The 12,080-nt window shown below is 35.4% G+C and overlaps 1 protein-coding gene across 1 annotated transcript in view; it reads left to right on the top strand.

Annotated features, from left to right (window-relative positions):
* Nucleotides 1-12,080, top strand: part of PGAP1 (post-GPI attachment to proteins inositol deacylase 1) — a 91,555-nt gene that overhangs the window by 65,374 nt on the left and 14,101 nt on the right. The window contains exons 20-23 of the mRNA XM_036747142.1: nucleotides 3,266-3,359; nucleotides 5,612-5,702; nucleotides 9,339-9,536; nucleotides 11,414-11,549. Coding sequence (XP_036603037.1) covers nucleotides 3,266-3,359; nucleotides 5,612-5,702; nucleotides 9,339-9,536; nucleotides 11,414-11,549 — 519 coding nt within the window. The remainder of the gene's footprint in view (nucleotides 1-3,265; nucleotides 3,360-5,611; nucleotides 5,703-9,338; nucleotides 9,537-11,413; nucleotides 11,550-12,080) is intronic.

Here is a 12,080-nt window from a genome sequence, read left to right as displayed (position 1 = left end):
GAAGTTATTTGTTCTTTTTTATAGCTAATATTATATAGTATTTTAAGATTTGCAAAATGCTTCACATATTTTACCTCGGTTGATCTTCACAACTCTGTGAGGTATGTGCTATTATTACCCTCATTTTACAGATTAGGAAACTGAGGCAGAGAAAGGATGAAGGTCACTTACTGAGGGTCACATGACTAGTAAATATGCAGGATTCAAGCTTCAGTCTTCCTAATTCTAAGTTGAGCTCTATCTGTTGTGTCACCTAACTTTCTCATTTTTTAAGTACTTGGTAGAATTCACTTATTAGTTCATCTTGACCTGGTTTGTTTTGGGAGGTGGAGGACTGGATTTTTGACTTGATGAAAGCTATAACTGTCCTCAGTCGGGCTGATTGTATTATTTTCTTTTTTGTTAATCTGGGTATCATATCTTTGTAAATTTTCATTTTATTCAGACATTTGGACAAGGAGTCATATATAGTTGAGTATAGTAGTTTCTGACAGTTTCATTTTTGGGCAGAAGGGTGAAAGACCATCTATTTTTGTTGTTTCCTTAGATTTCTTCCCAGTCACCTGCAATGTTTTCTAGTTCAGGGCTTCTTAAACTTTTTCCAATCCCATGCCAAAATTCATTTAATAATTTTGTATGTAAAGTAAAAGCACTGTATTCATTGACATTAGGTGGCGAGATGGCATGTGTAGTGCAAAGTGCACATGTGTTCAGAATCAAAGCTGCAGTGAAGTTGCATTGATGCAACAGGGGCAAGCTCTGCCAGAAACACCTCTGCTTCATTATGAGTTTGATTTTGAATTAATTTTTGGTCCTTGCCCATTCAGAAACCTTTTCAAGACCCCCACAGCAACCCACAGTTTAAGAAGTGCTGTTCTAGTTGACCTAGGAACACCTGTGGTTGGCAGTCACAGTTCTGGGTGATTTAACCTAGGATGTTCCTCTTTAATGGCATCCTATGAATTTCTCATAGCTTTTGGTTCTAGTACTTTTGGGCAATTGATTTCTAAAAGTAGAGCATTCATATTTTTTATTTCATTAGATTTTTCTGGGAGGTCCTCGATTCTTTGTTATTTTTTGAAACTTTTTTATATTGATTATAACTGTCTCATATGTTCCAAATTTGCTTTTTAAACTTTGTCTGGTATTTCTTGAACTATTAAATTGTAAAATTCATTTTCTTTCAGGGATTCTATTGCCAACTTTCCTCTTTCGAGTTTGAGAACTCCAATTTCACTCTCTCTCTTTAGTCTATTTTTCCAGCTACTCTTGGTGGGTTTTGTGGCCATTCCCTTTTCTTTTTTTGGAGTTCTGGTTGTAGTTTTTACATAATTTTCTTCTGTTGAATTTTATTTTGAGAGTATCCTACACAATGCTATTTTTTCTTTACTCATTTCTTCACTCTCCACTGAATTGTGTTCCCCCATCTCTCTCCATCATTGAAACTTCTGTTAGAATTTCTCTTCTTTTCGTTACTGTAGTTAGTGGCTTCTTTTAAGCTAATTTGCTTTCCTGACTGTATTGAGCATCTGAGAGAAAGTTAGATAAATAGCTAGCTAGAGCATTGATTAAGCATTTTTTATTGTTATTACTGGGGACCCTTTCTTTTTGGTTCTAGATAGCACTGGAACAGAGCTGCTAAGCCTGTCTTTCATCCAGTGCTGCCCCATTTCTTTTGTCTGGGTAATACTTTGTGCAATAGGGTTTGCTCAAGTGGACCCATGAACTTCATCTTAACTCGAAAGAATCTGGTTGAATTGTTGCTGAAAACAAACCCTGAGGGGTGTTAGATGGGGTGGCTTTTGAATGTTCTTGGTGGGAATCTACCCCACCTGCTAATAATAACAGCCTCTAGTAGCCTCCCTGTAACCACTGCCACTAACACATAGAGCACAGAGCAGAAAATACACATCTTCAGGGTCTCGTTAATGTGACCCTCATCCTTTTTTCTATCTTTTTTCCCTTTTTCTGTTATTTACTAAAATGCATTTATTGCTGTTTTGAAGTGGTGAAGAGGATCTGCCTAGACATAACCTTGGTCGTCTCACTAGACATCTGAATAGTTTTCCAACGCGGTTAACATTGGTCTAATTTGGGAGTGCTTGCCAAGTTTTACCCTACTAGCAACAAGTGAATAAGGTGTTACTAGGTTAAACAGAATGAAAGGCTGGATATTGATGGATACTGCCACATTCTTACATAAAAAAACGTTGCTGATTGAAAAGCTTAGTTACCTTAGCGGTTTCAAAGTTGCCAGGTGTTTATGTTGCTCATAGAATACATCCTGATACATAGAAGAACAAAATAGTTTTTTGTGATCAGTTTTATCCTAATTTTGTACCTACAGGGAAAGAATATTTCAGGATCATGACCTTCTCAAGGATAGCAAAAGTAGTCTGTTACTAGACAAATGCAGAGCTGATAGCGATTCTGACCAAGGCATTGTAATGGTAATAGATCTGCCATCTCTGGCATCAATATTTGTTGATTCAACTTCTGAGCCAGGGTGTTATTCAGAATATGAAATATTGTTAGCAAAGAGATTTTATAAGAAAGGTGATTTCATCATGTACTTACTAATAGATGATTTTCAATTTTATAACATTAAGGTTACAATTTTTAATGTTGCTTGTGCATGGGATTATGTATAAAGTCAAGCATAAAGTCCAGTTCTGGGGAAAAGGTTAAGGATTGTATTATGTTTTCAGAAGCCTCAGATGATGGTGATGGTGATTTTGTAAGCATTAGGTTAAGTCTTCATGAGAATGCAGTAGCACAAATTCTTGAAATGGTGATTTTTTTAAAAAAGCTTTCATGTCATATTAATAAACTTTATTGAATGAAGAATACATAAGAGGATTCAGGTGGCAGGGAATTTGTATTTTGAAGCTAAAGAAGTCCTTTCAAAAACAATGCATATATCTGCCAAAAAAAAAAAAAGTAGAAATACCAAAAGCAAGCAAGATAGACTAGCATATGATGTGGCTTGGATTAGATCTTTGAAAACAGGTTTGCAACACAGTCTAGCCCAACTGTGGATTGGCTTACCCAAATTATTGGGAAAATGCAGATGACATTCGTAGTATAACAAATTTACAATATTTATTGTTTCTAGAGCCATGATTTTATTTTTCTTTGATGAAAGTGATTGTATAACCATGTTTAAAAAAGATAATGAAAAATAATATTTTTATTGCACATGAGAGTACCTTTTCATCAATAATTTGCATAATTAGAAATACCTTGTGATTTATCTGTTTTCTAGGTAATTCGATTCCATGGTGGAGCTCTTCCTGCCTATGTCATGTCTAGTATCCTCCTTACTTATGGAGGACAATTACAGTCCCTTATTTCAATAGGTAAGAATGTCCATGAAGATTTTTTTGTTATTTTGGTGATGAGACATGAAGTAAAGAAGTTATTAGTCCATTTTATTTCGATGATATTTCAAATTCAGGAACTTTAAAAATTAACCACTTAGTAGCGGATGATTTTTCTTCCTTCCCTACTTCTGTTAGCTAATTTTTAAATGGTTAACACATTCCAGAAAAATGTCTAGATATTTTCTCCAGATACTTTTAGCCATCAGTCCTGCTGTGAGAGTCAGCATGGTAGAGTACTGTATTTGTAGTCAAAGGACTAGAGTTTGAATCCTGGCTTTTCCATTTCCTATCTGTGAAACTTTTGGTAAGTCATTTAAACTTTCTGGTCATAGCTCCCTTCATCTGTAATAGGATGAAACTGAACTGAGATGACCTTTGAGATCTTCTTGAGCACTTCATCTCTTATCCTTTGATCATAGGATCCAGAGTTGTGCTGGTAAAATTCGTAGACAATAGATTTAAAGCCTGGTAATTAAATCCCCTAAATCCCCCTCCTAAATCTCCTAATTAAATCATAACTGTTATCTCGAGTCCTGCTAATAGTTTTCTGAACTACTTGGCCCCCACAAAAATTATTTTTGCTTTGCATGTTTTAATTCAGCTGACTATATTTACCTTCCTGAGAGGATGTATGAAGCAAAGGGTAGGAAAAGGGGAAAGGAAAACTGAATTTGAAGTCAATGCATCTGGGTGTAAATTCTGGCTCTGCTCTGGCTGGCTACAGGTATAACCTTGGGCAAGTCAATAACCTCTCTTGGCCTATTTCCTCACGTGGTGAAATGAGGGGGTTAGACTAGATGACCCCTAAGGTTCCTTCCATTTCTTATTAAGCTGCAAGCAGTTTGAGGATAAACTTTTTATCTCTCACATTGCCTAGCATACCTCACTGCCCTTCACCCAGATATTTATTGTTTATTGATATCTTTTTTGTAGTATGTCATTCAAGAACTCTTGGATCTCAGATGTAGAGAATACACTATAGAATGTTTGACTAATATGTAGGATGATTGCTTTAGATATGGAGGCCTTGATGTTAGAGGTCATCTAGTCCAGCCATCTTGTTTAGTCTTAGATTGCCTCTTTTAAAATCTATTCTTCCTTGATTTAGAGGCAGCTGTGAGATAACAAAAATGGCACCCTACTTGGCATTAAAAGACCTGGGTTCAAATCCTGTGTTCTAACAACAATGTTGCTAGCAGCTGCTGTGGGGGTGTAAGACCAATAACACCAGCACACAGGAGGGACGCTAGCACAGGTTCTTGGATCTGCTTTTCTAAGGAAAACAACTTTAAGGGGTTAACAATCTTACTTTAATTGAACATACATGTATCATTCACTTGGTTTAGGGGAAAAAGTCAGCACCCTGAGCTTCAGAGAAAATTCAGACAGAAATCACAAGCAAAAATTATACAAACAGAGCAAATGACACAAATCAATAGACAGGCCTCCAGCTGTCTGACCAAGATAATACATACATAGTTACCAGAGAGAGAGAAGCATCAACATCTGGGTTTTCAAAGTGGGGAGGGGGGCTCCTTAATGGCTACCCAGAGTCTCATCTGGCCAAATCACATGAACACTCTTCCCATGAGTAAGCCCCCAAAGGAATATGCTAACCTCAGAGCATATATATCCTATTTAGGGCCCTGGGGCCTTGGGCCTACTTAACAAAAGGGTGTAGGCCTGAGGCTTAGCATCTACTTAGCAAAGGGTGTGGGAAAGATCTCTAATCACACTAGCACCAGTCATATATATTGTTTCCAATCAATGACTCTTGATTTAAACAAAGGCAAGACTCAAAGGCACCTGGTTGCTTTAGTGCTGAGAAGCACTCTAAAACAAAAGACAACAAAAAGTCCCACTTTGCTTGCCATTTCATGTGTCTGCTCCTTAATAGCTAGATCAGGATGGACAATTATTTAAACTCTCTGGTCCGTGGTTGACTCATCTGTAAAATGGAGATAATTATACTTAAACTCTTTTCATTAAATTGTTGTAAGAAGCAAATGTATGCTTTGTAGATGATAAAGTGCTAATAAATGTCAACTGTTATCATTATTTTGTTCATTTAAAAGACCGAATGAATCAGATTATCTCTGAAATCAGTTCTTTATCAAGTATTACTCTGGCAATTATAGACATGTACTGTCCCTAAAACTAAAGCTATTGCAGTTATTGACAGTTCTTTAAAATAACTCATACTTAATTAAATTTAAATTTTCTCCCAGGCCATTGTTTAGATTTTACCAGTATGTTGGATAAAGAAGCCAAACCATACAAAGTCGATCCCTTTGTAATAATTATGAAATTCATGTTGGGGTGAGTTATGTTTTTCATGTAGTTTAATTTTGCTTAATAACCAAAACAGCATGCCATTTGGTAAACACAAGTTTCCCATGTTATTTCGTTTTCTTCACAAATTGGCTAAAGACAACTTTTATTATGATTTGAGTAACTCAAGATCAGCTTAAAATACCACATTTTTTCTTCATTTTTTAATTGTATGCCAATATTTGTAATTGTCTTTTATGGTATAAAATAAGAAATTAGACAAATCTATTAATTATAGCTTTATTTTTTAAAATCAGATTCAGAATGCCTTTGGTCACAGCCAGTTTTGAAAATTATCTGTCTTTCCCCTTCCAAGTTGAACCTTCCCTTTTAACAAAGAATGAGTTCAGCAGCAGCAACTGCTAAAATAACCATTCTGACAATGTGTGCAACATTCTTCCCTTGTCATCCCCCGCCTCTCCCTGAAATGGGCTTGTATTTCATTATTTGTTCTCTGGGAACATTTCTGGTTTTTCAGGTATTTGTTTATACTTCCTCTTAGTGACCTTTTATTGACATTGTTGCAGTTATTACATATTTCGTTTTCCCTTTATTTTCCTCTGATGTTACTCTGAGTTCCTTAAATTTGTCAGTTCTTGCTGTACAGTAGTCCATTACATCCAAATATCAGTTTTGTACGTACCATTCGTCAGTCGATGTGCGCTCACACTTATTTTCAGTTCTTTGCTACCGCAGAGTTCTATTATGAATATTTTAGAACTTTGTTTCTGCAGTTGACTGGTATAGCTTTATTTAATAACAATAATAATAATAATAATAATAATAATAATAATAATAATAATAATAACAACAACTACAGCTAGGTGGTTTAGTGGGTAGAGCACCTGGCCTAGAGTCAGGAAGACCTGAGTTCAAATGTGGTCTCAGACACTTACTAGCTGTGTGACCCTGGGCAAGTCACTTAACCCTGTTTGCCTCAGTTTCCTCATCTCTAAAATGAGCTGGAGAAGGAAATGCCAAACCACTCCTGTGTCTTTGCCAAGAAAACCCCAAATGGGGTCACGGAGAGTTGGACAAAATTGAAATGACTGAAAAACAACACTTAGTGCTTCCTGTGTGTCAGGCACAGTGTTGCTAAGCACTTTACAAATATTGTCTCATTTAATCCTCACAATAACCCTGGGAGGTAAGTGCTGTTGTTAGCCCCATCTGACAGATGAGGAAACTGAAGCAAAGAGAGGTTAAGTCACTTGCCCAGGGTCACACAGCTAGTAAGTGTCAGAGGCAGGATTTGAACTGAGGACTTTCTGAATCTAGGCCCAGGGATCTATCCACTGTGCCACCTAGCTGCCCCCATGCAGAAAGTGGCATAAGTTGATTGAGGCCTTTTGAATCATCTTGTATTTTCTAGTAGAGCTTATAACAGTTTAAATCTCTTCTGAGGTAACTTGACGTTGAGGTTGGATATAGCATAGTGTGGTACATTTGGAGTCCAGCAACATTGGGCTAGATTATTTCATAGGTCCCCCTACCAGCTCGTGATCTGTTATCCTAATCCAGTATAGAATCCCAGACTTCCTTCCTTCCTTCCTTCCTTCCTTTCAGCAGTCGGGGTTAAGTGACTTGACCAAGGTCACACAGCTAGTAAGTGTCTGAGGCTAGATTTGAATTCACAGCCCTAGAAAATGGTATTCAGTTCCCCCTCTATGATCCTACCTTGATGACCAAAAAAATCTGGGCTTTCAGGAACTGCATTCATTAGTCCTTTGCTGAAGAACTGAAACTTCACTTTTGGTTTTCTCGTTGATCTGTGCACAGATTCCTTAAGTAACAAGAATTATATTGATATTCTGTTAATTATTCTCATGTTAATATGATGACTTGAATTTATAGAAGGCATTAAAAGAGAACATAATGTGGTAATGTGGTCATATTAGTCTGTTTTCCAATGTGCTGTACTCCATATGACCTTATTCATGGGACCTGTAGCCCAGGTCTAGCCCGATTGTCATTATACCAACTCTTTCTATCCATCTCCTAGATCTTTCCTCTCCCAGGGAGTCATTTAGTTGTTTGGGGAGCTTGCCTAGGGGACCTGGCACCATTGTAACTAAGCTGCAAGTACCATAGGAGCCAGGGAAGGATAAAATTGAGTAAAGAAAAAAGATTTGAGTGGGGGAGATGCAGCTCCAGGAATAGTGCCCCATATTTAATTTATAAAAGACTTTTAGAATGACTGATAAAAGGAAAATGGCAGTATTATGGGGATCATTATGATAAGAAACTTAGAAAAGGAGCTATGTTAGAGATCAGAGTCATCCTTTTCAAATTGCAAGAGATTTGTAAGAAATAGAAATGGGGAAATGATTAGACCCAATGCATATTGATCTTTAAGCTTTTTTTAGAGAAAACAAGAATAAGTACAGAAATTAAAAGCATGAGCTAATGTGAAAAAGGACTATGTGGACTCGGGAACAATCAAAGTGTAGTCAACTTTCATAGACATGTGGTATTTCAGAGTAAAAGAGGACTAATGTTAGAAGTTAGCTCCTACCTAAAAGTCAGATCCCTTCTACAGCCCATGTGAGAAATGGTCATCTAACATCCACTTGATCAAAGGCTTTGGTTCCAAAGATAGCTCAATCCAGTTGATCATCCAGTAAACATTTGTTAACCCCTACTGTATACTAAGCCCTGTGAATGTAAAAAACAGCAAAACAGTCCCTGCTCTCAAGGAGCACAAACAACAGTGTTCAAATAATACACAAACAACTATGTTCAAACAACCTATTTACAAGATAAATTTGAAATAATCTACAGATTTGTTATATCTAATGGTAGCCATCTTCAGGATGGGGAGGGGGAAGGAAAAAAATTTACATAATAACTTTATTATATATTTAAAAGGAATAGCAAGTTGTACATAATTGGTTTGCCATTTCATGTGCAATTATTTTTTTATTATACTATGTTATGGAAATGCTTGTTTTATTCCAAAAATTAAAAATAAAATAAATTTTAAAAATAAAATTAAAATGCATGTGCTTAAACACCTAAATATAAATGATTTTCATTTATTTGACTACTTTGGTATCTGTAGCACAGCTCACTTTCATGAACATGGATAAGAATTCACTGCATTCTTTTATCAGTCATAATGAAATAAAATACAGATTAGTCACGTAGCCATTAAAATAATTACTTTGATAAATGTTTAGAAATGTTGTGGTTTATAATGATTTATAATTTCATGTATTCTATTTTATTTATTTAAAAATATTCTTAGAAGTGTTCCATGGACTTCTTTAGATTGCTAAAGAGGAGCACAACAGAAAAAAGGTGAAAAACTGCCCTATACAATCTTCAGAACTTATTTTACTTGTGTAATTACTTTCAAGTTTTGTTTTACCTCCATTGCAAATGTGTATATGTAGAACAGTAGATGCTGGTGTTTGACTAAGTTTGAACTATTACACATTTGACTTAAAAAAAAAAACTGTTCTAAATGAATATGAAAGTTGAGTTCTATAAACCTGTTAAAACTGTAATTTCAGAAATAATTATTTAACATGCATGGGTTAATCTGAAGTTAAATCTTAAATGTGTATATGCATCATATTTGACTATTTTAATTATGTCATTGTCTTTTTTTTCTCTCTACAGCTATAACTGGTTTAAACAAATTTGGGATAGTTTCTTCTTACCAGAATTAGATGCCATTTTTCTGAATACGCAAAGTATGTGTTTCCCACTTGTATCATTGGTCCTCTTTCTATTTGGAACCGGTATTGCATACTGGGGTGGCATACTTTCATCTTTATCTGTGAGGCTTCTTTCTTCACTGTGGCTAACCTTAAACAGGTAAAAAACAAAAAGACATTTCAATAATTGGTCAAAATCTTTCTTCTATAATTTAAGAAGATTATACATTAAATCTATTAAATATTTGCATAAGCTAAAGTTATATTCTTAAAAGATATCTTAAAGATTAGTTTGCATATTTCCCCGAATATTAACTGGTTTCTATAGATAATTTACAAATTAATGACTTCATTTTTATCATCAAAGTTGATCATTTTAAGGTACTTTATGTTTAACAAATATGAGTAAATCAAAATATGCTGTAATTCATACACATATTTGAATTTGACTATCTTGCATTTCTCTCAGTGGGTGGCCCCATCCTAGGACAATATTTTTGTATTCTCATACAGACGGTAAAGTCATAGTGTAGTGATCCTCAACTGGTGTTCTACTTACTCACCTCAAAGCTGTTTTCTGATGCCATTTTCTCTTATCACACCCCCTTGCATCATTTGCTAGGATTTCTGGCAGGAACTAGAGTAAACCTAGCTGTAGAACTCTTTTACATTACCATGCTCAGATATTGTACTTTTAGCATCATTTCCTGTTCATTGACTTCATTAAAAACAGTTATCTCAGGTTCTCCTACAAGTTTTCAGGAAAATGAAAAATAACCCCTCCTCATAAAAAATATTTGGGACCCTAAGCTCTAAGGTCTCACTTTAAACCATTATTCTTCACAATAGACATATAAATAGGACTACCATTTCATTGCTAATCGCCTTCCTCTGTTTTAGAAATTCACCACTTTAGTCTTTATTAGCCATAATATGTATAAATAGAATAGCTAATGTATTTAACTTTGGTTTCTACATCTGCTTACAATGTGAAATTCTGTATTAATTAGAAATGCCTTAAAATAATTCTTAAAATACTTAAAAAGTTTTAAGACTCCAACAATTAACATCATCTAGAACCATTGTAAATACCTAGTATTTTCTTAACCTTGCCTTCCCCAAAATGCATAGACTATCTGGATCATGTTGCTTCTAACATATGACCATATTAACTGCTTAAAAAATTTATTTTCAATTATGAAACAATTTTTCTCCTCACTACCCTCTTTGTCCCACTAGTTGGGGTGGGGGGAGGGAATGAAATACAAAACTCTTAAAGCAAATAAGCATAGTCAAACAAACAAATTCCCCTATTGGATATGTCCAAAAATATGTGTCTAATTCTGCATATTAATTGGTTATCTCTCTGTCAGGGGATGGGTAACATCCTTCATCATCATTGATCTGGGATCAGGGCTGTCCAATCTTAGGTTATCTTAGGGCCGCATTAAAATAAAATGATTATTCAAGGGCCACACCCAGAATAAAAAATACAGTACACTAATAGAAAGTGGGGGAATGCGTGTCATCAATACAGGCGAAGGTGTGAAGCACGAAAGCAAACACAAAACAACAAAGCGGCAACACAACAGTTTAAAGGTAGGTGCATACTGACTAGTCTGCATGGTACAGACGGAATGCATCCCACAGATCGATTGAAAATTCCATGCGATATGCTCCATCCGTGATACTGCTTAAAAACACCAAAGAAAATTAACATCTACGAGATTATTTATTAGTGATGGAATTCAAAAATCTAATACACATTCTATGCAAATTATATTTTATTTTTTCGCTCGTGAAAATTAAAACCCACAGGCAGGCCGCATAAAATCGCACTGCAGGCCGCATGTGGTCCACGGGCTGTATTTTGGACAGCCCTGATCTGGAATCATGGTTGGTCATTGCACTGATCAGCATTCTTAAGTCTTTCAGAATTGTTCATTGTCAAAGTATTGATGTTACAGTATAAGTTATTCTCCTGGATCTGAGCTGCTTTTTAAAGAATTTTAAAAGGCTATATTCTTGTTATTTTAGACCTTCTGAAATCCCTAACGACCCCAGGTTGATAACAACAAGATTATCATTTCTGATTATGCTTCTGCTAATAATTGGTTGGACAACTTGTGGAGCACTTGCAATACTTCTCATCTATCTTTACTATGTCTTTAAGGTATCAACTTAAAGTCTTTTAACCTGAATGTCAGAATATGCTCATCACTATATCAAACATCATTCCATACAGACTCTTCAAAAAGAGTTTATAAATTCATAAGTTAAAATTTGAGTTTACAATTTATTTTGCAGGACATTTTTAAATATTTTTGTTACTGTTGTAACTATTTGTGTATGGTGGTGTGAGGTGTAAGCTGTAGGATGGGAATCTGCATCTACAAATAGTTAAGCATAGTAGGCTTTGGTGGTTAGAGGCCAAAAAGGGCAAAGAAAAGGGAACAAGCATTTATTAAGAACCTGCTATGTGCCAGGCACTGTGTCAAGTGCAACTATTTTCTCATTAGATAAAAAGAAATTAGGAGAAGTTAAAATCCATCTTGAGTTGTGAGGACAGGGACTGGATTTTCTATAACAGTTGCTATGAAGAGAAGCATGCTTTGAAATGATGTGAGAAAGAAGGGCTGACATGTACTTAGAACAGATTGATGACAACTCAAATAATGAAAGAAATTACCTAAAGCACAAAGCT

The sequence above is a fragment of the Trichosurus vulpecula genome, chromosome 2, assembly GCF_011100635.1.
Source record: "Trichosurus vulpecula isolate mTriVul1 chromosome 2, mTriVul1.pri, whole genome shotgun sequence".
Lineage (NCBI taxonomy): Eukaryota > Metazoa > Chordata > Mammalia > Diprotodontia > Phalangeridae > Trichosurus > Trichosurus vulpecula.
Note: the sequence above shows the minus strand (reverse complement) of the source record. Positions and strands in the feature narration are given on the sequence as shown.